At 32.6% G+C, this 24,655-nt stretch overlaps 1 protein-coding gene and 1 long non-coding RNA gene across 2 annotated transcripts; both read left to right on the top strand.

Annotated features, from left to right (window-relative positions):
- The first annotated feature begins 1,983 nt into the window (after positions 1–1,983).
- On the top strand, positions 1,984–24,540 carry LOC125070475. Its single transcript, XR_007119882.1, has 3 exons — positions 1,984–1,994; positions 4,198–4,204; positions 23,301–24,540. It is a non-coding gene; the product is annotated as an uncharacterized LOC125070475 (long non-coding RNA).
- On the top strand, positions 7,359–23,214 carry LOC125070465 (transcription factor E2F2). Its single transcript, XM_047680357.1, has 10 exons — positions 7,359–7,750; positions 8,112–8,317; positions 12,219–12,382; positions 12,647–12,843; positions 14,605–14,852; positions 15,396–15,501; positions 15,972–16,083; positions 16,688–16,905; positions 17,431–17,538; positions 20,758–23,214. Exons 2-10 carry the CDS (start codon positions 8,114–8,116, stop codon positions 20,871–20,873), a joined length of 1,473 nt encoding a protein of 490 aa, XP_047536313.1. The 5' UTR covers positions 7,359–7,750; positions 8,112–8,113; the 3' UTR covers positions 20,874–23,214.
- Positions 24,541–24,655: the final 115 nt, after the last annotated feature.

Below are 24,655 nucleotides of genomic sequence, written 5' to 3'. Positions count from 1 at the left end.
TTTTTTTCTCTTTAACATTGAAAAGAAAGAGGTTTTTGTTTCGTTTAATACTTGTTCCTTCCGTCCCTGAGGGTGAAAAAAAGGTGTTGTCATTTGTTTCCACTTTCCAGTAAAAGGCATTTTTTATTATAGTAGCACTTATCGCAGGCCCTACATACCTACATTTCATATATCAATTTTAATATTTATTTTCTTACAATATTAAAAAAGAAAATATGATAGTCTAGGCAAGAAAAACAAAACAAATTAATAGGCGAATCATTTAATAACTTATTTGTTTGACTCCGGGAATAACTGTTTGGGAGTTGTAAATCATTTAGTAACGGTAATTTTATATATAAAGAAATACAATGTTTTGTTAACTTGTTTCTTGAGAGTTCGACGCTTTACTCAAAATTTTTTTTCATAAGAAAGGTTAACCTTATAACGATTTTAAGCTTACTTTACTGATTTTAACTGTTTTTAATATTGAAAATATGTCAATTCAGGTAATATTTTTTTGTGTTACCCAATATTTCCGCCGTTACAACCTTTTTTCAATGGTGCGATTTTGTAATAATTCACTTTGTATCTTAATCGTGAAATTAATGTTTATAACTGACTTAAAACGATATTATTTTGATTCGTGTATCCTATAAATTTTATAATTTTTATAGTCAGTGTTGTATATCACACTCTCACGTGTTCTACGGTGAATTTCGTATTTGTTCTTACAGAATAACTCTACTGAACTTCGAAACAAGTGGGGTCATACAGGGTTCAATTTTGTTTTATTTATTTTATTAATTTATATACAAGAATTTTTGATACCAAATTCCTGTCTTTTTCAGTACTTTTAAATTAATAATCTTTATAATAACTACGGTAGGTAGTACCTTATACAAGATAACAAAATTATAAGTTCTAACATATAACCTATATAGGTAGCGTAGGTTAGCGTTTTCAGCAATACTTTTAGATTCGAAACTCAAATATTTTCATAACTGAAAAATAAAATAAGGTACATTGCATAGGTAATAAGTATTTGAGAAAAGTTAGTCAACAACTGACATTAAAGTATCAATGCTCGATAAGTGTAAGTACTTATTTTGGCTATTTTAATAATATCATGTTAGTAATATGCCGTAGGTAGTATATTACTTTGATGTAACGCTACAGATAGTAAATTGTTTTTATTCTACTAAAAGTTCTGTTCGAGCTATTTGTAATTTTGCAGTTTATCACTCCCTTCGTGATTTTATTCAAGATATATTTACAAGAATTTAATAGATACCCAATAACATTTTTTATTTTACTAGAATCGTCAGATGAACTTATAGAGCCGAGTTTCTGACTGAAAAGTCAATAAATTCTTCTTGTAATAAAATAACGCTGATATTTTTAACTCTGCCGATTAATACTTACATTGCTATCTTATATTATTAATAACTACTAGTAAATAAGGTGGTATATAATACAGATGATAAAAACAGATTGGAAGTTTATGTTTGTTTCATTTTAAGACTGAATCTATTAAATTGTACAGTTTTGTGTATTGAATATATTTAATTATACCAATGTTATTTAATTGATGGAAAAGAGTATCTACTGAGTTTCTTGCCAGTTTGTCTCTGAAACTGTTTAGTAGTTTTACATTATTTTAACTAGTTAGCTACTCCGTGTTTTTCAGGCATTTAACGTTTTTGAAACATCATTTTTTTAGATGTACAACACTATCGGAAAGTGGCCTTCAGCAAGAAACTTTGCATAGTTACTACAGTTTTTTTATACCAAAATAATCTGTACTATTTCTCAATTAAAGAGTTATCTAAAGCACTTTTATAATCTATAAAATGTACTTGCTCTGAAACAACTACCAAACGGTTCAGCTTATATGTTTTAATATACTATAATTAAAAATCTTAAGTGCTTGTAAGAGCCTAGCTTAAAAAATAATAAGTTTGTAAGTATATTAGATATGTACGTCATAACAAGCTTTGAACTGAGTTCACACGGTTGTTAATTCTTATTTAGGGATATAACGTATTAATATGCTTTTACAGGTTCTCAAAAAACGTGTAAAAGTTATCAACCATTATTGTTTCTTTTTATAAAGACAAGAAATAGGTACCCGTTTCTTCCAACGGTTATTCTCAGGTCTGAAGTATTTCTATAAGAATTGTTTTTTTTTACAATCAAAATATATTGACTTTAACAATTGTTTTATAATATTAATATTTGCTTGCATTCAGTATCACTTTAACTAAAAACTTCCTGAAATTAAAAAAATAAATAATTACGTTGCGATATGCTTTGACAATATATAAAATGATTGTTATTCAATGTATATACCAGTACGCAATCAGTTATTTTGAGTCAGTATAAGCTAAGCAAGGCAAAATTATAGGGAAATATATATACATAGGTATCTATAAGTATAGATTTCCCTTGCTAATTATATTATATTAACATTTAATGTCCCACAGCTGAGCTAAGGTCTCCTCTCTTTGAGGAGATAGTTCGCAGCTTATTCCATCAATGTGAGTTAATGGGTACCTTACACATTTGATTTTCATCCGACACATGCAGGTTACTCGATGATGTTTTCTTTCACCATCGAACACGAGATGAATTTATACTAATACCTATTATAAATGCGAACGCAACTTTGTCTGTCTGTCTGTGTGTTACGCTTGCACGGCCAAACCACTGAACTGATAGAAAGCAAACTTGAACCACAAGAAAGGAAAATGACTAATTTTTGTGCCTTGCACATGAGGACCAACCTTTAAACTACGAGCGAAGCAGCTAGTGACAACTAGTTTATTGTAAAAACAAATTATGTACATATTAATTCAGAATTGCTCCGGGTTTAACCACACGATAACATTTTAAGAGTCAAGTGTACTAAACATTGGCCATTTCGATTCTTTACACTCAATGATAGCCTGTGAAATAAAAACTACCATATTTAAAAGAAAAAAACACTAATTTTTAAGTAGCTTTTTTAAGCTTTGATAAGTTGAAGTTTAAATGATTTCTGCGTTTATAGAGCATTAGTAGAGTTCAATAACAATATTTTTTTTTTAAGGTATAGATTGTAATGAGTTTTAAAACTTGTTAGTAGTGCACAACGTGGAAGAGATATTAGAAATACGCATGGAATACGTAAATCTAAGGTTCGTTTATCTTCATTCCTTCTTCGATTTGAATAGACTATGGTACCTGTTTGATTAATGTCGATTATAATACGCCAAAATGTTCAAATCCACTGTTATGATATCTATGTATTTAAGTCAAATGTGACATTTTGCCGGATGATGTATATCTATTTTTAGTAAGATACAATCACACTATATTTGCGACACAATTCTTTTTATTCATCAATAACCGAAAAAACATCAAATATTTAAACTTTAGTCTTTTACCTAACTTTTAGCTGTAACGCTACTTTGAGCTAAATACTATAATTGGGAAAATTTTATAACATAATCTAATGATTACTCTACTAATACTTAATCTAGCACTTGGTGGTAGGGCTTTGTGCAAGCCTGTCTGGGTAGGTACCACCCACTCATCAGAAATTCTGCAGGCCCGCGGTAATAATTGGTGTTGTGTACCGGTTTGAAGGGTGAGTGAGCCAGTGTAACTACTGGTACATGGTACATAACCAATGGGCTGTGCTTAAAAATTTTCTAACATCCACCAACGCACATTGAGTGGTAGAGTTTTGTGCTAGCCCGTCTTGTTAAGTACCACCTACTCATTCGATATTCTACCGCCAAACAGCAGTATCCAGTGTTGTTATATTCACTCGTATAAATTACTTTATTATTATGACTGAAATATTATGGAAACAGAAAATAGTTTTATTCATAAGAATTGACATAAATCCTTGGCCTTAACCTTCACTGAACCTGAACTGAATTAAAACTTGAGTTTTTTTTCGTATATCACTCCTAAAAGTAATTATCTCCCTCAATATAGATTTCATGAACTCTCTTAAACTTACATAAGCTTCGTATCGTGACGTGTCTAAAAAGCTGAACTCATTATTTTGATCATAATAGAAAAAAGAATAGTATTTTTGACTATTTATAAAATATAATATATTCTAGATTTTTTTTTTTAATCTAGATTTTTTTGTAATTACGACAAATGACGTTACCCAACATGTTAAAATATAAAATAGACTTATCCGAAAAAATATCTTAAAAGTCTGCTCGTATAAATGCTGCTGTATATGTTTTTGCTTTATTTAGAAAAAATATAAAGAACCTTTAGTTAGCTTCAAAATATACATATTCATAATATTTTACCAAAGGCTATTTGCTTGTCTATTAATGTTATTTAAAAAAAAAAAACTTAGGTATCAACGGAATTTAGAGCTCCATATTATAGGTATACGGTATATGTTTCGTTTGTATTTAAAAACTGTTTTTTTTTTTGTCAGGCACACGTCCAGCAGTTTCGATGCGCATGAAAATTTATCTGTAGGAAAGTATTTTTAAAGATCAATGAATTTGGATTTTATAAGCGGAGCGAAGTTAAACATTAATTTTCTCATTTGTTGTCACAATTAAATCGTGTTTTAAAATGACAAAGGTTTTGAAGAAACACAAGCAATGTTTCCTCATTGCACATTTTTTTTATAAAACAGATCATTCGTAGTAATAAAGTTTTACTAATAAAATTAAAAAGAAACATTTTATAGCAATGCAATAATTGAGAAACCCACGGAATTTACTTAGGTAATTATTTGTATTTGGTAACTCATTCACTATCTGTGTAACGCATTCCCAATATCAGCCTCTTGAATCAGCTATAATAACTGTCTTTTACTCATAATCGTGCCTAAACAACACCACTCGATTTTCATCAATCTAAGAGTGAAAAATGCATCATCACCGATTTTTATAATTCTTACAGTGAAAGAATGTAAAGGATTCTTTACCAACTTTTATTCCGAATTTTACATTTTTGGCAAAAGGCTTAATAAACTTTCTTAACTCAATAATATAGGCCTAAATACCTATTTCTAACATTAGAAATGACGAATTTCTATAAACTTCCATCCAAAATTTACCTCTTTAGGAATATCCCAATTTTGAAAACTGCATCTTTGGTTATCACCTACGTTGCAGTGATAAATCCTATGCAAAATTTATTCTATTATGACCACCGATTTAGGTTGTGCGTTGTATGTCAGTTAGAAATTTTAAAATTTGATAAGATATATATAAATACGTTAAAGAAAAATGTTACGATAAATGCTTAAAAAAACAACATTCACATAATTTCATACTATATACGCCTAATGGCTTTTACTAAGGTTTTGTTTAAAAAATAACTTTTAAATTAAAAGCGACCTTGAAACCGCGTTAGGTGGAATTTTTACCCTGCTACGGCGATCATCGAGGAGGATCAAAGGGGCCGCGCTATTGTATTATTTAATATATAAATCCGCTATATTTCCCGCTCAGCTCGTGCCTTGGTGGAACTCTCCTCACAGGGAAGAGATTTTACCTTCCAAGGCTAAGAGTGCTCGCTAGTGTGGCAGTGCCGACTGTTGTACGCTTAGGCATTCTTAACGCGACAACTACAACAATAACCGCGTCGCTTTATTTTAGACTCCGAAGTTGGAGCTGTATTCTGTATCTAGCCGTTATTATATATATACATAAATATGAAACTTGGGTGATACCGACCCGGATGGTTTCGCACAAACCCCTACCACCTAGTTAATTGTATACGAACGATAAAATTGAATGACTTGTTGTTGAGGTTTATCATTACATATTTGTAAAAATTAAAAAAAAAAATACTTTAAAGTTATAAGTAATAACAATAAGGGCAACCTAACAGTAAAAATATCAGTGACGTAATATTTACATTACTAAAATACCGAATGAAACTGAATTATATTCTCCTATTTTCTAAATTAAAGAAAAGAAGCTAAAATATTGTTACGTTAGAAAATGTTAATAACAAAAAAGTTTTTTTTTATTTCAATAAATAAATTAATACTCAAATATTGTAGTATGCGTCCAAGAAATGTTAATTCAAATATAGAAACTAAGTAAAGTTTTAATATATATATTTACATTTTTAAGTAATAAAAAATATAGTGACAATAGAATTATTTGTTTGAAACTTTAGTTTGTTTACATATTAAATTATTCTTAAAAACAAATTTATAGATGTTCACATTTTTTACACTTTTTTATTTTTAAAATTCTCTTCTTAATTATGTATTTAATTAAACTAATGACTTGATATTTACCTAAAAGCACCAGGCACATATTACATTTCGTTGTATTTATGGATATAACATAGACAATATGCCCATAAATTGTCTATGATAAAAACGAATATTTCCTACAAAGTACAGTCACTTCCGCTGAGGTCGCGGTTTCACAAACTTGACTTCCGCAGTATGAATTATAAAAACATTTAAAAGCATTGTGATTATTATCAGATTATATATAACTGAATAGATATTAGTTTTCTCTTATATTTTTCCCTTAATCCTGAATGCTTAAGTTTCTAATTAAGCCCCCTACGAATACTTAGGTAATTATATGTAATTGGGATTATTGATATTTAATAAATAAAAATAATTATTTAGGATTCTTTGAGTGAAAATGGATAATCTCGGGAATTTCGATAACAATGAAAAAAATATTCACTTCTTGAGTTATTTAAATATAATTTAAATAATAAATAATCATTTATAAACGTAGGTATATAAATGATAACATAATTTGCTTTCTTCGTCCTTTCATGATGTTTTTCAGATAAACAGAAATACTGTCTATATCTAAAATTAACTTATATAGTGTTACAAAGTAGTTTTGTATTAAAAGTAAGCGATTATTGTGCGTATTAAATATAAGTTATATTGTTAATGTTCCTAATATTTTATTAAAATATATATCACATCAACAACATTTAAACTGTATCTTCCAATATTAGTTTTATATTGAGAAATGGTCAGTAAGTATATAACAAATTTATATGAATGAAATTTCAAGTTCAATTATGTTATATATCTTATATACATCTTCCTTACTGAATTACTATAAATGTTTTGTATATTTTTATAACACTAACAATTAGTTTACTTTCCCTTTATTAATGCACAAATTTTCAAAATAGTTTATCTATTAAATCATAATAAAAATAAATTTTATAAGATTTCTTATTCAACTAAACATTTCAAGTCATCACATCATAACATTGATATTTTATTATTGGCTTCGCCTGGACATAACGCAGTGCGCCGCGTTTCTCTGCATAAAACCGGTCGTCGAACGAAAATTCAAAAATTCGTTATATTTTTTATGGCTTCTCAAACGAGGGGAGGAATTTGGAGAACGGCGTCGCTAGGGGTTGCTTGGTTTGTACGGCCGCTTCGCGCCTGCGCGCGTAGTTCGCGCCACTGCTACGTTGCTTGCAAGCCAGATGTTCTGAAAAGCTTCCTGTCGTCGTTACATTGCTCTGCATTTTTATCTAGATATAAAATGTGGACTAGGATTATTTTATTATTTTATACTATGAGTGAAGTATCCAGTGTATAATTTAATATGTGTTTAGTAGATTGTGTCGTTTAATTGAAAGTTATCGAGCGTCTCGATGTCCACGAGTTCACTCGAGACCAACAAAGCGGCGGACATTTTATTTTGAGTACTCGATAATGTAGCGTTTGCGTCGAAAACATTAAATGTCGTTTTATGGTTCTGTATTTGGATATCGTTCGCTTACACCTTTCGTAAGTATAATATTTTCATATTGGTAATTATAGTGAAATCTTATGTATGTTAACAACATAGTTTGAAAAGCGGTTATGACCAGGAATTACCGCTAGGCCTACGATATTTTTGATAAAATGTCGTTTAAAAAGTGACGTAAGCAATTTGGACATGTATGCAATATCGGGAGGCCTTTAGAATTACATAAAACGTATTACAATTCCTATCGACCCACTCCGCTTCGGAGGCTTCTTACTTGTGATTTCCGCGCGCGCGGCGCCCCTAACCTCTTCACTAATTAAATTGTAATGATTACGAACTCTCGCATTAAAAATTAATAATATGCCTATTGATTTATATGAGAAGAATTTTAACTAATAGCGATGCCGAGGGGGGTGAAGCGAGGGCCGGCGGAGGGCGAAGCTGAGGTGGTAGTACGCGTCGGAGCATCTCCGTCGCACACAACACTCTTAGATGACAGCCCCAGCCAGCCCATCAGCTACCACCTGCTCGACCATGGCTACGGTGCCACGCCTCAACACCAGATTCGGCGGGAGGCGCCCACCGCACCGCCGAAGACTTCAGAAGTAAGTTATATAGATACTTAGAGGCTTAGAACTGCCTCTTATATGTGTTAGGATTTCTGTATGTTTCAAGGGCAGGAAAATCAACTGTGTAGTAATAAGCTTTATTCTAAAGCCATATGTTCAACATATCAGCTGATCAACTTGTATAAAATCACAGTTGATTTTCAATCTTTGGAATAACTATTCAACGAGTTCTACTACTGTTCTATAATAAATTCTTGAGAATCATAATAGAACATCTTGTATCCATGTCTATATATTATATCATGTGTATATTTATCTTGGTAATTACAACAAAAACTTTATAACCATTTCTAAAAAAAAGAATTGCATTTTCTAGGCAGGATAATCTTTCATTTTAAATTACTTAAATGGTAACATAGCAAGTGGCAGTCGTAGTCTCTAAAACAATTTCAAACCATTTGGAATTGAACATTCATTTAATTTAAAGGAACAATCACAGATTTTGCTAAAAAACTATCATACATTATTATTGAGGTTATTCATTCTCTTTCAGTAGAAAATAGCCATTTCATGTTTTATACAACAGTGAAGAAAGATCATGTTTTAATGATACATATACTTGTTCAATGATGTGTAACGGATAGCACATGGCATCACTGAATTGAAATCTTTGAAAATGTGATATTCATACATTTTTAATTGTCTTTAAGCTAGTATATTTAGTATCAAGTTTCTTCACTCCAAATATCAATGATTTATTATAAGATAATTATAAAGTAAATGATTATAGGATAATTATAAAATTGTTCATATTATTTTAATTGTAATAAGATGTATAGATTAAAATATAATAATAATATATTAAAATATTTTATGTTTTTGGGGATAGACCCAGTTGGGGTCAAAGACCTTTTTTATATAGGGCCATTGAACTTTGTAAGTCTAAGTTTGTTCATGTCATCTTAACTTATTATATTAATGTTAAAATGAAAGAGTAGTATCAAACATAGCATTTATTATTTATTCCTTAGGGCTGAAATATAAAAATTAAAAAAAAAATCTTATATGCTGATGAATATCAAAGTAAGAATATCAGTATTTAAAAATTTCTTTTTAAATAGTTGAATACAATTTTTTACATAATGTGTTTGTCAGTTTGTGGGTTTTAAAAATGTAATATTTATATAGTGTTTCTAAAGTACAACAACTAAATCAGTTAATTGGAAACAGTAGTATAATAAATTATACCATTAATGACAACTTGGATTTCATCGATTATTTCTTATGGATTATTCAAAAAGTTCCTGTAATCTATTTTGGAATTCTTGAATATCAGTAAAATATCAGTTAAACTGGAAGTTGTTAATAAAATTTGATATATGGTAACATCATCAGTAAATAGGACATGTTTTCTTTAGTGATATGTTAATTGTTTTTGGCCTATCTAGTATATCTTATCTTTGACTTTCTGAATATAACTATAACCATAATATTATTAAGGACAACTAAATCAACTTAAATTACTGAATAAAAATAATTACTTTTTTTATTTTTATTATATAATTACTTGGAAATATCTCGGCTGCAATTTCAGTTCATAGTATATGAAGTTAAGTCTGTTTGTGGACCTGTTTTATATAAATGTGCAGGTTATCTTGAAATAGATGAGTTTTGTACATAGGTGTAACGTTGATGAAGCAATAAAGCCACTTTATACGACTTTTGGTTATAAAACCTTCGAGTGGCGAGACCTTGGCTATAGTGACGAAATTTAGTAGGTGCCTAAAGTTTATCTGATTTGTAATAAATGATGCTTCTGAAACGCTTATGAAAACTATAGTATTAAATTTTTTCAAAAAATAATGACATGAATAGTTTGCTCAAGATTTTCTGTATCGTGCCACGTCTTACAAAGCCACAATTAATGTTTCCTGTAGTAATCCTAATTTTTATTAAGTCTATTCTACTGAGCGGTGTCGACTCCTTCGCGCTTGAATTATTCATTAGTGTCCGGTCGTAATTAGCTTCCCATTTCGTGTGATACTTTTGGCAATGTGTCGAATAATTACCGGCTTAGTTGTTGCTGCAGAGGTTCCCTTTCGTCAGACAATACGTGGCAATGTGCCCGATTGTCTTTGTACGAAGTTAGAAAAAAAAATACATTCCTTAGAAAATCAGCTGGGGACCTAACCTTAAACTTGTCTTTTTATGTAACTAAGCCTAAAATAGCTGCTAACAAGCGTTAGCCGCACATATGGTACCAGTAACTTTGTCGCGAGTGGCCGATCACCCGCAGTCCGCGTACAGCGCACATACGCCATGTGGTCGCTACACCATGGGGTCACGTGGCCAGGTACTTCCTGCGCTCCTATATTGCGCAACGTAACCGTCATTGTCCTTATCGTGGTCTATCGACACAACGCCCTTCAACTGTTTTGATGGATTCGCTTTATTTATATGCTCCTCGATATTCATACAAACCTTGATTAAATTAACATTGCGCTTGTTTATTTTTTGCTATCTTTGAAAGAAACCTTTTTTTAAGTTCTCTGTTAAGCCAGTTTAGTTGATCTTTTAGGGTTTTATATTCATGAATTATCTATTAGAATAATGGAGGGGTTAAAGTTATGTGATTATGTGAATAATTCGGGCGAAATTTTGAATGCAAGGGTGTCGAATGATACTGTGTCAAGCTTAGAGGCACATCTGCTCTGATTTAGTTGACGCCGAACAATTAAAAAAGCGCGAGACCCGCAACTTGGGTAAATTAACAATAGCTATGCCTGCTCGTTGTTAATAATAACAACAATTTTGAGATAAGAAATTGGCATTCTTTTGCTAGAGTCCCTTCCGAGAGCCCGGTGCCTTTTGTGTCGTTTCTAATTTATGTCGTGTATTGTGTAGGTACGGCTACCCTCCCCACACACTTCCTTAAAGGGGGCTTTGGCCCCACACTGCTTCACTTTGAATTAGTTGCATCAGCTTATTGAAAATGCTTCGTTCGTGTATCTGTCTGCATTATGAGATTATTTTGCATTATGTGTTCAAGCCATCGTTTTAGTGAAAATATTTTCAATTTATACTTGAAATATTTTTAATTTTAGTGTTGTTTGTACATAATAATGATTTTACGTTTTTAACCGTAGTGAAGTGTGATTTTCACTAACAAGTGCGAAGATAGTTTCATTCAGACAACGAGGATATTCGAATTAAAGATGACGTACTTGGTTTTAAGAGTGAGTCGTGAGATTTATCACGTTTCTTTGTGGCTTTAATAGATAGAACAATTCCTATTACAACGCTCTCGACTAAGTTTAATGACATTACGAATTAAGCGTTGAGACGCGTCTCATAGTTCACTGGATTTTTTATAACTTGCCAATATATTTTATTTGATAAATAAACTCGATGGTTAAATGTCGTACCACATGCCGTAAAATAAACACCGTATAAACATTGTGGCGTATCTGAAGCACCATCATCGGAACAGACAAGTGAACTTGTGCACGTTTTTAATCTTAACATTAGAAATATTTTTTACACGGCTGTTCGTACAACTGGCCATTATCTATGAGATTCGTTGCAAATAGTCTAGTATACTCCAGTTTGATTTAACTTTGAATTATGTTTATTTATAATACAATGATGTCGATTTATAAGCGGAAACAATGTGGCAATAATTTTAATAAGTGAACTAAATACATTTTAAAATTATTAAGTTGCCCTTTAAAAGCGAACAATCACCGTTGCTAATGTCATTAAAGTATTTAAGAACAATGTTAAAAAGTTCGTAATCGTCTTTTGTAATTACACTAATTGAGTTTTAAAATTGAGAATATACTCGACAGTCATTAAGGCGTTATTGATGTCATATTAACTTCGAACGTTAACAGAATAAGACAACGCTCATAATATTTATCACAAAGTATAAAAATAGGCGGTGAAACGAAGACTGAACCTGAGCGAGAGCAGTTCGGGCAGCCAGGGTCACGTGGTGCCCATGAAAGCTGACTTCAAGACGCCGAAGCAGAAACGCGTCAAAGTCCTTACTCCCTATAGTCGCCCGTCCAGTTCTATGAAAAAATACACCGAACGTTCCAGGTACAAAACTTTCGATACAGGTAATTTTTTTTTAATCTGTAACCGTTGAATGTCGCTTAGTTCTTATACTTGTCTGTATTAAGAATGAGTACCGGTAAATGTTGGTAACCGCCGTGGGTTCAATGTTACGATTGTCGGACTTGGAACAGCTTTTAAAAAATATTTTATACCAAGGATTATTGGTTCCTTGAATACGATTTAAAAATAGTATCCTGATTTAGTTTTAATATTTCGCGTCCTTATTTCGATTTTATTTTGTTTCAGGTTTGACACATCATTAGGTCTATTAACAAAAAAATTCGTAGCACTCCTCAAGTCATCACCCAACGGTGTTCTCGATCTTAACATAGCGGCCGAGCACCTCTCGGTTCAGAAACGACGAATATACGACATCACAAACGTATTAGAGGGTATAGGAATATTAGAGAAAAGATCGAAAAATAATATACAATGGAAGTGTGGTGAGTAGTCTTTTTATAACATAAATATTTGGCAAAGATTCACAGTTGATGCAATTTCATTTAGCTTTACTAAAATCTATGCATAAGACTATTCCGCATCGGTCGTTTAAAATGGTTTAGCACGGCTTAGATTACGTTTTTTTTACCTTGGTAACGGTATCTGAATATATTATATTTATCTTATAATATGTATCACATATAGAGCATACATTTTTGATTGTTTTACTCAGACAGAGTATAAGCCGTATATAATTTAAGCATTTATTTGCTTCTGCTACGAAATGTACCACTATGTGCTTTTTTAAAAATATTCGTAGTATTCTCTCATCAGTTCTATCGCAACACAATTTTAACTTATCGATATTTAATCTCGCGAGTTATCACGTTTTCGCACGTAATATTTGCCGACTTTGACTTATTTAACTTTCTCGTGATTACTTTTTTTTATAATAAGGTCAGTTCAAAAATTCATCAAAGTTAGGATTTACTGCGAGATAATTTAAGTAATAAATAAGTTTTAGGCGCTTTGTTGTTGTTTGACAACGAACGTTTTTCTTGTAACTTTGTAATTCTTTACGTATTCCAACGATTATATTTTTTAAAATCGAATAACCGATGTTTACAATTTTCTACTTAAGGCAATTACAAGATATAAGTTTACCTCTGAGTAAATTTTTATGCAAATACGTTTTTAGAGAAGCTATTCATAGGAAATAAAAATATATTTTTTTATAATAATTCACACCGTCTTATAATTGAAATTTCACTGTGTCACCGGAAATAATCTAGACAACCGAATTAAGTCAAATACAAATTAAAAATATATTCATATGTAATAAATATATTAGTTTCCCAAAATGGTTTACATATACATATCTTGTGTATGGTTACCACATTTAGACCGGACTGTTATAAAATATTTTAAACAATTAAATAGTATCTTTGTAATATTTAGCTTTTATCAATATCATGTTATTCCAAACTTCCTAGAAGTGTGGAGTAAGCATGGGTGAAGAGGCCTTAGCCCAGTGGGACATTATTACAACTGTTGCTTTCTACACATGTATTAGTTATTAGGCTATGGGAAATGGGCATATTCCATTAAACGAGTTTATAAAGGGGTTTTCGTCTAACGTGTTTCATCTTTTCCGTCTAAAATTATTACGAATTTCATAGTCAATGGCTATGAATTAATAAATTAAAGCTTATGCATCCCTATTACCATCTAGGTATATTTGCAAGTAATCGAATATTCACACATAGTGTGAATACGCTACGCTACGCAGTTCGATGCTATCGTGTAATCGCAACACCACCGCGAATAGCACGATTAGGCTTTCATGATAATACTCAGACAGTAATATAAATAAGTCGAAATTATTTTATTCGACTTTACTTTTACCGAGTAAAGTGCGACCAATAACTCTCTCATAATCCGACTACTGCTTAAGATAATAAGAATCATGCCGTATTTGTATGCTCGTTACCAGACTAAACTATCTTAAAAGTTTCTTTGAATCAATCGTTTCGCGGCAGTCCTCGCTCTGAATCACTATAGATAAGTTTCGACCTACAATAATTCTAAAATTTTGTTTTCTCGATTGCGAATTGTTATGTTATCTTGATCAACAACGTATAGATTTAGAAGGTAGCCTCTTTGCACTTCAAGATAACAAAGAATCGTCTACCCATGAAATTTAGTTGCAGTAGCAAAGATTATTGCCCTTAAAAGAATCGGAAAATGTAATAAGACGTGCGCAGGCGTGGGCGGCGCGGGCGGCTCAGGCGAGGAGGCGCGCGTGCGGCGGCTGCGGCGCGAGGTGCGCGCGCTGGGCGGGCGCGAGGCGCGGGTGTCGCGCGCCGTGAGCGCGGCCGAGCAGGCGCTGTCGCGGCTGTCGGCGGAGCACGGCGCGCGCGCCTACATCACCTACGCGGATCTACGCTCCATCAAAGACTTCCGGAACCAAACCGTCATACCCATCAAGGCGCCCCCGGATACGAGGCTCAGTGTGAGTTGTGGCGAAGACTTAGCCTATCTTCTTATCACTTGGTCTATTAAAATCTACTTATAAAATATACAGATTTACTTTGGTAAAAAAATATTATTAATAATTATTATTATCCGATTGATATCACAGCAAGTTAACTCAAATGATCGAGTGACGGATATAAACTAGTCTATTTTCGTTATGGTTTTATTATCTCATTTGAATTTTATTCCCTACAACAATCTTTTTACGCATCCCTAGAGAGGTTCGCCTTCCCTCGGAGGTTAGGTTAGGTGATATGAGAGTGATTTTGGCATTAAGAATTAGGTGTTTAAAGATGTGCTTCTTACAGAATGTGTAATAGGTTAAAAATTTTATCAGTGTATGCAAATCAGTGTAAGTAAAAGAAAAAGTAAAAATTAATTTGGAAAATAATAATTATATTAATGCACATATGTATCAAATGAAATTATGTTAATCCTTAATATGACTGGCGTAAAACCAATGAAATGTACACAATGTTGTATTTCAATTGTATTGATTTTTACGCATTTATATTTATAGGTACCACATCCAGATGAGAAAGGCTATATGATTCATTTGAAATCTATGTCTGGAGAAATAGAAGTCTACCTCTGTCCTAAAGAAAGACCACCAACACCTCCACCCTGTAAGTGATAATAGTTCAAATACATCATTTTTGTTAGTAATTATTTCGACCAATATCCTAAAATTCATAATAATAAAAATTCTCTGAAAATAATACTGCTATTGTTTACTATACTGGAATTTAAAATAATTGCCAATGTTTAGTATATAATGTTTTGAGTATAAAGTTAATGAAAGTTTTAGTATTTTATTAGTTCTAGAAAGTGTTATTTATCTCGAATATTCAAATATATATTTTTTGTTATAGCTGCCACAGAAATACATCATCTGTTAAAAAAAAAAAAAAATATTCAAATTATCATTATTTATTTATCTTTAATTATTATAATTGTCTTGTAATTGGGTCACTCTTATAACAAAGGGCCTCACTAGTAGTAAATAAGAAAATAAAATAAACATTTTTATAATAGTAGTAAGTAGTATTTTATATCTGACCATGGCAGAGATTTTATGATTTATTTGTTTTTGTAGCATCAGGGCTTTTACCATCGGATCCCTTACTCGAAGACAACAAGGCTCTGTTGGCTCCGCTCATAGCACAATTGCAGTCCATGCCCTCCAGTTCAATCACGGCTGCCTTTACGTGAGTTTGTACATTAATAAATAATAATTTATTAAAGTTCAAAAGATAATATCATATTATCTTGACACAAGAGTCATTTTTGCTTTAATGGTTAAAGCAAAAATTATATAATTTAAAATTTAAACAAATGCACTCTAATATAATTAGTGGTAGGGTTTTGTGCAAGCTCTGGTGTGACAGTCTACCAACATTTTACCAGCTTTACTACAGACAAATAGAATACTTCTTATTGCTGTATTGTAGTTTAAGTGATGAGTAAGGTAGTGGTCATTACAGGCACAAGAGACAACATCTGCAGATTAATCGTGTTAGAAATTATTTTTATTTATTACAGTGCCAGTGCTATTATATTATAATATACTATGGACAAAGGTCATCAGACCCATGGGTCATTTGCCTTCCATAAGTTAATTTAATGGATAGCAAATGACAAATGTAAAATTAAATGTTGCAACATTATTAACTCAGCATTCAATTTATATGATAATAATAGAAAATTGAAAAGTAAATGTCACTGAAATCACCCACTCAAAAAGTGGTCACAAAGACAAAACAAACCCCGGTCGAAAATTGCTTAATATTTGTTTTACATTTGCAATTGTAGGACACCCATAAAGCGCGAGCCGGCGTCCTCGTCGTCGTCGTGGTCGCGCAGCCTCGTGGTGCGCTCGCCGTGCGTCACGGACCCCACGCTGCCGCTCGCCGCGCCGCGCGCCGCGCCGCCGCCCGCGCCCGCGCACGCGCCCGCGCACGCGCCCGCGCCCTCCCCCGCGCCCTCCCCCGCGCCCTCCGCCTCGCCGCTGCTCTCCACACCCGACAGCAGTGAGTATTGCGATATCTGTTATGAACACTAAATTTAAAGGTAATCCGATTTACCGAGTCCACTGTTTTATGATTTGATCTATGCATGCAGTAGAGGCAGTTCATCCATTGCATATTTTTATCTGTATCTTGTTGACCCGATATGGTTAGCTCCGATGTGCAAGCCCCAGTTCGAATCCGACTTGGGTTATAGTAGAGGAAAGATATTTCTGTATTTTCTCAAAAAAATCTTCAAGACAATCCAGAGTGCAGAAATAGAACCATTTGTCCTGCGCATCATGCGCTCAAACTCATCTCTATGGCCATGTCCCCGTTCTGCGCTATTCCATTATTCTTATACTACTCTGATCTAGTTGACTGCGCTTTCACGCATTACTCTACGCTTGCATGGGTACACCCTAATATCTCCTGCGTAGTTGGATCCTCTCCACTGAATTGACGCCTGAGCTCAAACGTTTCGGTCAGGAACAAATGATTTTCTTCAGCCTATAATATGACATAATGACGTAAGTGCCGCTCCCGCAGACGGCGCGCGCGGGCGCCTGCGCAACGCGCTCATCGCGGACAGCGACGACTTCGCGCCCATCATGGGCGGCGGCCGGTTCCAGCTGCAGACCGAGGACCAGGAGTCAGGTACTCGCATCTTTTCGTTCTTTTTCTGCTGTACTTTTACATTTACTTTGTACTTTTCGATTCTTGTTATCTGTATGAGGAGTAGGCGGCTTATGGCAAGTGTTACTTATTCACCAGTTTATTTTTGTATAAATTGATATGCATTCTGCTAATGTTTGTAAGTTGGATAGGAGGCATTCTGGCAAAGATCAAAAATGTACATATTATGTGAAATTAATACAAAAATGTCACGAATATATTTTGACTTACTATTTATAAATATGAATAAGAATGTAAAATCGCTTTATGCATAAAATAAAGCAGAGGACGAGAGTAGCACCAAAATAACGCAGCAGGGTGGGTACATGAGGCGACAGGCTGTGCCGGGAGGAGGGAGGTCGCGTCTTGTGGCTAGCACTCGGCACTGTGATATGTGTGTGCGTCACATCACAGTCAGAGTTCTAGCTACACGGCGCGGTACATCTGCGGAGATAACTCGCCATCGGTCATGGATTTTGGGACGACTCATATTAACATTCATATTTTATGTTGCATGCTTTTCGATTCTAATCGTCATTCATCCTCATTATGCTTTTACTAACTTGTTTATTAAGTTTCATGTTGTAAGAGGGTTTAACTCATTATCATAACTGTTTGTGAATCTTTGTGCCGTTATCTACTTAGAAATACATAAAATTATCAATGATCACGGAATATATATTATTAATTTGTATTTAACGGTAATTAAAAGTAACTGGAAAATTTCGTCTAGCCCTTCGCCATTTTCTGTAAATAAATATAATATTTTTGAATATATAGCACAACTCATACTTTTTCTCATATTTTATAGAAATGTTTTAATAAAGCACTGTCCATATTTTAAGAACACTACACTGGGCCAAAAATACTTCTGTACCCAGAGAGCAATTATTGATAAATTTTTTTATCAAGTAAATATAATTCTAGTTCCATTACGTAAAGAGAACACACTAAAATTAATGCTATGCTTTTATTCTGTCTCAGTTGTCAATTAGAATAATACTGATTAATTCAATTGAAACGAATATAATAGATAACGTTTCTTTTTGATTTCAATAAAATGAGGATTTCTTTATAAATTATTTCCTAATTTTATAAAGAAATTTAATGATATATCTTAGTGCAATATATTTACATTACATTGCAATGATATTTAGTGGGGTTACTTTTATTGTCGGAAAAAAATTTGTAGAAGATTGTTAAGCGCAAAGTGTCGGGGGTCGGGATCGTCGGAGGGCGGCGGCCCCGAGTTGCTTCCCGCGGGGCTCCAGTGCCGTCGTGTAGCACCATGGGATTCAGCTCAGGGCTCCGCCACTAACCACCATCTACTAATACACGCATCGTAACACCGCCCTTGTTTTCTAACCGTGGCGCTTCACGCTTTGTGTATTAACGCTTTGTATTATGTGTGCGGTAACCTTTCTTTTATGATGTTTCATTTGAAATGTGTTCTGCAAAAACATTCCAACCCACAGAAAAACTAAAGTAATTTTTATTTTTTAATATTTTTTATTTAAATAGAAATAACATAATATTAGTTCTATATTTCAAAAAGTTATAACTGTTAGTAGTGTTGCTGTGGGTTGGAATATTTCTGCACAACACAGTCCTATTAGCCTATGTTCTTTCAGATTTGTTTTACAGTTTTAACCGTGTTGATATATAAACATAGACTTTATTATGTTCACCATTTTACTAGTCATTTATAAAAAAATTGATAAAACGGTTTATAGTTACAAATAAAGTACAAATATAGAAGAATTTGTAATAAAACATCAGATTTGTCACATATTTCATAACGAAAATACCATAATAGTATTATCAAATTGTGGCTGTCCTGATGTAATTGTGTAATAAAAATGAGTATTTAGCGTATTTTGCGCACAAGAAGAGTAAAGACAAACAACTTTGACACTGAATTGATGCGATCTCATTGGTAATCGAAATCTCATTTATCGAGATTTGTTATCGTCAAGTTTAGAAGTAAAATTATAGTGGATATAAGTTGCTTAAAATTGTTTGAAGTGCATAATATCACAGAGCTATAAGCAAATTATATGGAACGTGAGAACCAAGGGTTGTTTACCTTTACACCTTCTATGGTTAAAATAGGATACATATAGTGTTAGAATTATATTGATGAAGTATTTTCAACTATCATATTTACACAATGATCAGTAAATAAAGAATCAGACGGCTGTGGGTTTAAGGAAACAAAGCTGATGCTAAATAAGTTGATTATTATTAATATATTATATTAAACCATTAATGTGTAAAGGTTTGAGTTAAAATATGTAGATAATGTTTAGCAAAGGTATTATTTTATGTGTGTGTAAAAATATGTCGCAATCGTTTAGTGAATGGGTAGTATTAAGGCTTAATTTAAATTTATTTAATTTATGCAAAATTGTGTGTTATTTATTGTTGTATATATATTCGCAGATGTTCATTCATTATATGCACAAATTTACTATTGGTCTGCATTATAGCATTATTTGGTTAAATATACAAAATGCTTCGAAAATAGATGTAAAGGTGTCACTTGGCATGGAGTCTTTTGTGACGTACCTCAGAACTGGGTCTAGGCTTACATCCTTGTCTAGAGAACTGTAGTACTGTATACTTACTTAATAGAAGATATCGGTACCGTCATACTATTTACTGATAAAATTTGGTTTGAAGCGGTGAAGACATTCGATAAAAATATTAATATCGGTAATTTGCCTAAAAAATGAATATTATAGTTAACACTGTCAGCCAAAACCACATTTTTTTTTTAAATTCTGAACCTTTTTAAATCAATAAGAAAATGTTGTTAAAATCTGAGCTCTTACGGCGTAATATTAACTCTCTTTTTATGAAGGGTAGCACTCTCATGACATACAGACAGATGTCTGAAATGTGTTCACTCAGAAGCCGGACTTTAAATAATACAGCAAATCTTTAATTCTATTCAAAAATAAAGTGTTTAATATCACTCGGGTGTCGGAACTATAATATTTGGTAGATTTTTTAAATGACCAGTCAAACTAACTTGTACTTTGTAATTATAATGATATGCATATATATTTATATATTTTACAAAATCATCTGAACTGTTATTGCAGTATCCGACCTTATAATAGTTTCAGAAAAAAAGAAAGTAAATTCTGTCAATTATATGCAACTGCATACAACTAATAAAGAACAACTGCATTCCAGAGCCGTTGGAGCTGGAACCGTTCCTGGCGCTGGAGCCGCCCATGTCGGCGAACGACTACGGTTTCTGCCTCGACCACGACGAAGGCTTGTCGGAACTTTTCGACTTCGAGTTCTAGTGACGTTCGTGTGAGCTCCGTGCGCGGGCCGCAGTGACGCGTGTGTGTGACGTGACGAAATGGTGCCACGATGTACAGTTTACTATAACATACAGCCGAGCTGAAGTTACATTATTGAACCGATAAACTATGCACAAACGAGTCGCGAGAAAAGTACGCTTAAATTGTACATTTTAAAAGAATGTTTTTTTTTTATCGGCCATGAATAAATGGTGGTGTACATGCAATATATAACATCGAATCTGCAATAGAAATGTCATGGAAATTCGAAGTAATTACGGTGACATGAAATTTCTAAGTATTTGTTACATGTTTTTTTTAAATCGAATTGATATAAAAAATTGTGTGATTTAGTAGTGACTATAAAATGAATGATGAAATGCTAAGCAACATAAAAAAAGTCTAGGATGCTATGGTATTCTACGGCAGAATTTGCAATGACAGTACATTTAGAAATGAGCATTTTATCATGTTAATATATTCACATGTAATATTTTATGTATGTGTATGTAAAATCGTAGTAGAGTAACATAGCATCGAATGATTTAAATTTATTTTGTCAAACATACCTCTTACATTACATGACAGGCCGGTAATCAAAGGGAGGATGGGAGGTTGGGTGGTGCCGCCCGCTCTGTACATATTACGATATAATGAATGGTGATATCTTAGCGGCCTTCGATTTACTTGTAAAGCTAGTTCTAATTACTGTTTATCACTAGCGAGAGGATACGGTTTGCGAAGATAAATCTGTTGCGATTTTATTTTTGGTGGGATGCACTCAAATCGAATAAAATTTGATATATTATAGCTGCAACAAATTGAATTTATCGAAGCTGTGTCCCATCGCCGCTAAATGTGTCCGTTTCCTTAAAACCGTCGTTTGCCAAATATTTAGTTGATAAATATAATGTTTCCTCATCTTATTTAAGCTTCATTTCTTTTAGTTTTCATTGTAAATAGACCCGAGTGGGATGGTCGGTGAGAGGCTAACATGTATCCTGTTGCAGTATTGTTTCAAGTGTGTGTGCCCAAAGTGCAAAGCTAATTAGTGACCTTAATGTGGAAGTACGAATCACGCATCGCTCGTCACCATCCCCTCTGAGAAATAGTGTACAGCACAAATTCCATTGTAAAAATCTATACATAAGTGCATATCAAAATAAAATTAACGTTAGATAATATAATTTAAAAGCACGTAGGCGTTTTGAGTGTGGTTCAGGCGCGGTGCGATGTGAGATGGAACCTGTTCGGTTGTAATAGCGACAAATATTAATTTAATTAACAAAATCCCTTATTTATATGTTCCGTATGGGTTCCGTAATAGAGAAGACTGCATTAAATATATCGTGAGAAAAATTATTCTAATGTTACGATCTTTGTACGTGTGAAACCGTACATGTATTGTATTGATTTCTTAGAATTAGCCGAGTCGGTACTGATTCGTTCCTTTGATTTAAAATTAATTTTAAAATTATCTCTGATAGAGATATACAATAGAAGATACGGTAATTGAAATCTTAATTAAATAAATGAAATATAAAAATGAATTTTAGGCGCTTTTTCAATTATTGTTAATGATTAAGTTTTATTTTCTTGGTTTGATAGGTTTTTTTGAATGTTTAGTTATTTTAGCGAGTCGATAGAAACATAACCTTTGAGATAATATACCTTAAAAGTAGCGTTTCTGTCGACGGTGCTACCTATTCTTTAAGTTTATAAATGTTGAAAAATGTTACAAAATCTATCACTTAAAGTTACCTCGTAGTCAACGAAAATATAACATCTTGAGAGCGAACAACGCCAGTAGAGTTTTTGAATTTTCTGTTTTGAAGTTTTTTTTATGAAATTGTTTATGACACAAATTCTGGGGCCAAAACAAACGAGAAAAGGAAGTACAAATTAATCAAAATTTTTCTCGTAATTTAGTTTAAGGTTTCTACACTTCTTTCATGGTTTATCATTGATTAATTCTTATTTAAAATAAAAAAAAATCACCACATTATCAATCCATTGTTATTTATAATTCTTTGCCTTAAGATTGTAAAATTGTTTGCCCTTGTATTTATTTTTTATTTTTGCACCACACAAATGTCGAAGATGTAAATTGCATAACCACACCATATAATTGGTTATTTCATCAATCAAAATAATTGTAGGTACTGCGTAATCGTTTTTTTGCACTTGTAGCGTACAGCTGATAATGTTATTTGTAAATAAATTCAATGGTAAATTCTAGATTGCAAAGTGAACGTAATAATTAACTTAAACTTATTACCAAAATTGAGACAATTACAAACGAACATTCTGCAAATTATGCATGATAATAAAATTGTATATCTTCTATTAATTCCTAACCATTATGTAAAACAGCGATTATAATGTTAGTTTTTAGGAAAGGTTTTTGTGAATGAATTATCATATCAGTGCAGAGTTAAGGGTCAATCTGACAAAGTTATTTGTACAAAAAAAAGATACATTATGTTACGACCAAGAACGACAATGCCTAGTTAATACTTTGTAAAAACAACTTATTCAGATTAACCGCTAGCTCTTGGACCAACACTTTGACATTCACCATATAATTTCATACCGTCTTACTATAATCAAGGTTAATTGATTCTATTTGATAATCTAACCTTCGATTATTGTTTGGTAATAAAGGCGTCTATCGTTACAAGTGCATAAGAGCTCGACGGATGACGAGAATTGAAACATTTGTGTGTGATTCAATTCCCGTATCCGCAATACAGTAGAGGATTGGCTAAGAACGCGGTTACAATGTCGGTCTATTTATTAAATGTAAGATAAGATAACCTCATACTTACGCTTATATCATAGAAACTTATTGCAGTTCATTTTAAGCAAGACGCTGTGTCCGCTTGAAATGACCTGCCAGAGCAACCATTGTATAAAACTGTTACAACGATTTTAGTCCATACAGACATTGCGTCGGTTCGACGGTCCACAGGGTCCTAAGGTAGTACATGTTTCGTATCAGACAATATATGTTATATTTGCGTTGGTTTATTATTGATATGTGCTGGTCGGCCGAATATTTGATCAATAATTTTATACTTAAAACAATTTTGCATGATATACATAGTAGTTATATATATATAGTAACGAAGAACTATTAAAGTTCATAAATTGACAATTTCAATAAAAACCAGCGTAGTGACAATTGAATAACAAATGAATGTTGCTCTTACTTTAATTAATTAATATCACTCATTTCGTTGTGTAACTTTTAGCGACGACTGATGTATTTGTTTCGCTTCGTTTTAATCAATAACGCAACAATATTAAATAAACGGTGTGACACAAATTTAGTTTCGACAACGAGACGAGAATATTGTGAATACGGACATTTTCGACGGCATATTTTTGTGTAAATATATTTTTGGTTTTAAATATAAAAAAATTGAAGGTGCAATGTTATATAATGCTGTATTTATGGTGTGCGTGAAGGTTCGGAGTACGCTTGTTGGCGCCATTTGTTGTTGGTGAGAGGCCTGTTCGGTTGGTATTCATTTGTGTTGGAAGACTGAGGTTGATTATTCCAGTTCGATGGACGTGCGAGTTATTTGTTGATTGAATTTAAATATAAAGTCATATATATAGTTAGGTTATATTTTTTAATAAATATAATATTGAGATATGTAATATAAAATGCCTTTTATTTCCCGTATTTACATAACACACTCATTTGAACATACAATAAACATCTAAAGACTAGTTTCAAACGCTTATCATATTAATAATTATTAGCTAAATTATTA

Source organism: Vanessa atalanta, chromosome 2 (genome assembly GCF_905147765.1).
Source record: "Vanessa atalanta chromosome 2, ilVanAtal1.2, whole genome shotgun sequence".
NCBI classification, from domain to species: Eukaryota; Metazoa; Arthropoda; class Insecta; order Lepidoptera; family Nymphalidae; genus Vanessa; species Vanessa atalanta.
This window is presented reverse-complemented; position numbering and strand designations above follow the sequence as displayed.

What these genes read in the sequence shown, in the direction of transcription:
- LOC125070465 (XM_047680357.1), top strand. Translation starts at nt 8,114, where the DNA reads ATGCCGAGGGGGGTGAAGCGAGGGCCGGCGGAGGGCGAAGCTGAGGTG. An exon ending in CACCGCCGAAGACTTCAGAA is followed by an intron (nt 8,318 to 12,218) that starts GTAAGTTATATA and finishes GTATAAAAATAG; the next exon opens with GCGGTGAAACGAAGACTGAA. An exon ending in GACCGAGGACCAGGAGTCAG is followed by an intron (nt 17,539 to 20,757) that starts GTACTCGCATCT and finishes ACTGCATTCCAG; the next exon opens with AGCCGTTGGAGCTGGAACCG.